This window comes from Hylaeus volcanicus, unplaced genomic scaffold, assembly GCF_026283585.1.
Source record: "Hylaeus volcanicus isolate JK05 unplaced genomic scaffold, UHH_iyHylVolc1.0_haploid 7388, whole genome shotgun sequence".
In the NCBI taxonomy this organism is placed as follows: domain Eukaryota; kingdom Metazoa; phylum Arthropoda; class Insecta; order Hymenoptera; family Colletidae; genus Hylaeus; species Hylaeus volcanicus.
The window spans coordinates 1-4,930 of NW_026531729.1; the positions used below are offsets into that span (position 1 = coordinate 1).

The 4,930-nt window shown below is 30.6% G+C and overlaps 1 protein-coding gene and 1 non-coding gene across 2 annotated transcripts; one reads left to right on the forward strand and one right to left on the reverse strand.

The window, feature by feature from the left end:
• Nucleotides 1-2,250: 2,250 nt before the first annotated feature.
• Nucleotides 2,251-2,323, reverse strand: Trnaf-gaa (transfer RNA phenylalanine (anticodon GAA)). Its single transcript has one exon. It is a non-coding gene; the product is annotated as a tRNA-Phe (tRNA).
• Nucleotides 2,324-2,338: 15 nt separating this feature from the next.
• On the forward strand, nt 2,339-4,326 carry LOC128882225 (lipid droplet-associated hydrolase). Its single transcript, XM_054133817.1, has 4 exons — nt 2,339-2,680; nt 3,198-3,527; nt 3,601-3,792; nt 3,873-4,326. The coding sequence occupies exons 2-4, from the start codon at nt 3,219-3,221 to the stop codon at nt 4,296-4,298; spliced, it is 927 nt and encodes a 308-aa protein (XP_053989792.1). The 5' UTR covers nt 2,339-2,680; nt 3,198-3,218; the 3' UTR covers nt 4,299-4,326.
• Nucleotides 4,327-4,930: the final 604 nt, after the last annotated feature.

The window sequence follows — 4,930 nt, forward strand, 5'->3', positions numbered from 1 at the left end:
TAAGTCAATCATGATACTAGCAAACAAAAATGTTTATATCTCAGAAATGGTTGACCCTTGGACCTATGTTTACTAAAGCTTTTTTACACGGTACAGTGTGCCCTATACACCATATAACACCATTTGAACACCCTGTATTTGAGAAGTAGCTAAGTAGGGAAATACAGATTTACATGTTGAAAGTAGTTCATTTTATGATATAAACAGCATATTTACAATAGATGGCATATATTTAGGTGCCTTTGTTTTTTATAATCTGCGCGCAACAACGAGGCATTAAATCGATACGACAGCGAACAATTCAAATATTTTTCCAGGTATCTGCGATAATATTGTTACGCACGTGAGATTTTACTCCGTTTTCGTCAACTCTATTGTTCCTCTCCCCCGAGACATCTGCCTTTTCGAGCGTGTGCGGTCGCGACGCTCTGATAAAGTTTTAGCTAAGAATAAAATAATTTTTGGAAAAAAAATATAACCGACTTCGAAGAAATATTAAAATTGCACTAAGAAGTATGAAATATTTTCTATTTAATTGATACGAATACTCGTCAGTTCTAGATACAATTGCTTAAAAGAATGAAATAATAATGTTAATGTATATGGTGTCTAAAGTAAATATTAGGTTGTCCCAAAAGTTTCTTCCATTTCATTAATAAGTAATAGATACACAATATTTTATGTCTAATGTTACATTATTAAATTGCGTACGATCCATTTTGCTCCATTACTGTTACAACATTAACATCTAAGAAATTGGGTTGCCTACTTATATAAACACTGCCACACAAAATAACTGAGTGCAAGTTACGAAAAAAACTTTTAGGACAACGTAATATAATGATAGCAATAATTTAAGGGTGTATGTTTTGCTACTCGAGCAGAAAGTTTCACAAGGACAAACTTTAAACGCTTTTTTCTTGAAACTACTGTTTTCTTCCTTGCGTCCAAAGTTTCTCATTGATGGCTCAACCGATTTGTTTAAACCGATGATTTTCCGAAAGAAGATGGTTTTTAGTCGGAAAATGAGATTTTTAAAAATATCATAAAGTATTATTTTTTACGGCACCATGAAGTACAACGGAAAGCGTGAAATATCGACTATACCATTTCGTCAGTATTCAATATTTTGCAAAAAACTCTATGTCATTTTCCGCAGAATGTAGTTTTATTTGAGTTGTACGTCAATTATCAATGTTATGGGAAAGTCTTGTTTCAATATTCCTTACTACATATGTATTTCAACAAAAAGAATTCTAGAAAATTGGCTATTTTTCAGTTATTCAAACCAGAACACCCCTTTCGTTTATCTAACATACCTATAGATAAAAAATTGTGTCCATTCAAAGTTGTTCATCTTTTATTTAAAATTTACTATCTGACAAATTTATTAATAAGTTTATTAACAATTGTTAGTCATATAGGTGATCGAACAGTTCTTAAGCAACAGATTTTAATCATGTAATTTGATATTCTCGCAAAATGTCTAGAATAGTTTCTTGTTCGATTTTTGTAAATTTCATTGACAATTTCTAAATTTTGTAACTTCTGGTCTCGATAATCCTCGATCCGTTACTGAATTAATTACTTTATTGAACTTTATACGAAATCACTTCCGCCAATTCAGTATTCTTTCAGTCACAGAGTCAATTAGGTAGCTGTTTTAGGTAAGTAACGATAATATTTAATCTTTACAGTATTCGTAAAAGAATCTAATTTTTGAATTTAAAACGGATATTTCTGTTAGATTGTAACATATTAATATTTAATACTATGTAATACTATATTTAATAATATGTAACATATAATATTTTTAAGAGTTTAGCAAAAGGTGCTTTAGTGTTTTGTTTTGTAATAGAACACAGATGGTATGGAATCTTCAACCATACATTGGTCGAATTATGGAGTACTCTCATTTTTATTTTTTTTTATTTTAAATGAAGGTACACATGGTTATAATTACGCGTAACAGACGATAGCGTTTAAATATCTATCACGACTACACTGACAAGTATACCTATTTTGTTATTGAAACAAAATTCTAAAGGATTTCTTAGAAAATTCTTTATTGTAGTATTATTTCATTTAATAAACAATAAAAACGTTTCGTAAGAAGAAACGAAAAAAAGTAAAACTATGTATACGTCAATTATTTATTATTCGGCTTAGAGATATAGTAAATGATATATTTTTCTACAAAATAAAATAAATAATTATCATTTCTACTAAAGTAGAAAGAAATTTTTTAATTGCCGAAACCCGGGATCGAACCAGGGTCCTTTAGATCTTCAGTCTAACGCTCTCCCAACTGAGCTATTTCGGCAGATGAGAACCACTCGCCTGCTATTTCTAATTCGTCGATTTCGAATTTTTGTGTTATCGTGCAATCTATTATGAAAATGCAATTTGAAAGTTTAACCTAAAACTGTGATATACAAATACAGTAGAGATGTAATATTTCCATCATAATATGCATACGTCAACATTATGACTCTGGAGTATCTATATACTTACATACTACTGCTATGCTACTCCAGGAAGTAAAGGTCAAAGTAACGTTATGCATAGCAGTATTAATGTATGATCTACTACGTATTTAATAAACTTTATTAAGAGGACTGTCAACGTATTTGTTTTCTTGTGTTAAAAAAACTGAATCATACGTAATTTATAACTACAGGTAAGGTTATTATGAATCTTTTATTTGGTTAGTTTTCGAATAAACAACTCCTAAATAATGATTGCACTTAACACTTATACATATCATATGTTCTTACAGAAGATTCATAACACTAAAGAGAAAAGAAAATTTCATGTTTACATTAAAAAGTACTTTGCTTTGCTTGTTCTTTATTATAGTGTAGTCATGTCTGACTATTTACACTTTTCCTGTGAATACATATTTTACATTGTTATCATCTTATCCTCTTTAATACCTTTTCTCGCTAGGGATGCATTTAAATTTATAACTTCTTATCTCTTTGTTGCTTGACAACTCATCTCTGTAGGGGCCCGCTGGCCCCCCTCTAGCTCGGGTACCTCGGGGTTGCTAAGCCCATACTGTAGCTTTCAGAAACACCGCTACAACCCCTGAGGGCCATTAAATCTATTATCTGTGTAAATACTTCATTCTAACTCTGTATAAGTTTCTATATTTTTTTTATCACAGTATAGTTACGTTAAAAAATTTGTTATAGCGGACACAAGTAGGAAAGAAGATGATACGTGCTATGTTAAAATGGAATAGCGTGCCGACATATGTAATTACAGAAGGATGTTGGGTTGAGGAAGGTCTTTCAATGTGTGGTAAAAAAGATGTAGTAATTATTATACCAGGTAACCCTGGCATTCCAGAATTTTACGAAGGATTTATAAAATCTCTCAAGACAAGACTTCCTACTGAAACACCTGTTTGGGTAGTTGGACACGCAGGACATGTACAACCGCCAAACAATTTGCTAATGACCATGCCAAGCGATTCAAATTGGAACGAACATTATAGTTTAATGGCTCAACTGGAACACAAGGTTTCCCTTTTTTGTCAAGTTTTATTTCTTTTTCTAAGAAGATGGCTGTATATTTACTATGATTCGATTTCAGAAAGAGTTTATACAAAAATATGTGCCAGAAGATGCAAAGGTACATCTTATTGGTCATTCAATAGGATGTTGGATGATTTTAAACATATTGAAAGATAATTCTATTTCTAAAAGAGTAGCGCAATGTTATTTGCTATTTCCAACCATAGAACATATGGCTACAACTCGTAATGGATTGTTTTTCACCCAAGTAGTAAGTTTTGTTGACATTTTGTTATAGCGAATTATCATACTAGAGGATAAGATAGTTAAACTAATATATACTTTTTTCAGGTATCGCGTATTGCATTTATCCTAGTTTTTCTTTGTTGGTTACTATCATGTATACCAGTTTTACAAATTTTTCTGATCAGCATTTATACTTTGCTGCATGGAATTCCCGCAAAGCATAAGAAGCCAATTCAGCAACTTCTAAACCCACGCAACTTAAAAAATGTACTCAGAATGGCAGATGAAGAAATGAAAGTTGTTAAAGAAAGAGACGATATTACACTTGCAAAATATGCTGATAAGCTATGGTTCTATTATGGCAATTGCGATGGTTGGGCTCCAGTTAAATTTTATAAAGACATGAAGACCGTACATCCCAATATGAAAGCGGAGCTTTGTAAGCATGGTTATTATCATAGTTTTGTTTTACAGCATGACAAGGAACTTGGTCAAATTGTTGGAGATTTAATTAATGAAAGCATATCTTAATGCTAAATAATAAACAATATTTATAGTACTAATTGATTTTGTTTAATTTAGAAATACTTTGAATTTATTGATAATTGTATTAACGTACTAACCACTAACAGAATTTGAAGATCTTTCATATAATAAAATTTATTCGTATAGTGCAATACTAAAACTAAAAAATTAGTAAATTATATTGCTTATTTATATTGTTATTTATTTGTTACTCGTCTTTCCAAGTATATGCAGGCAAACATAAACACATAAATGTTGTTCGTTTACTTACTTTTTTTAAATAAAAATATTATATCAAATAAATGTCTATCTTTTTCCATATGAATACATAATAATACAGTTCAGTTTTCGATGAATTAACAAGACGTGTTGAAGCGCTTGAAATTTGAAATCAACCGCTCAAATCATACGAAATTTTCGTCTACTTTCGGCAATGATCAAATGACACATAATAAAGTGAAATCAGATTAGTTAGAATGTAAGTATAAGAAATGGAAGGAATGTATTTTAACTGAAGTCTACTAAATAGTAAACTTTATTAACTTATACAGGGTGTTCAAAAAAAAAGCATTCAATGTTTATATGGGCACATTGTACTGAGTTAAAAAGCTTTAGTAAACATAGGTCCAAAGGTCAAC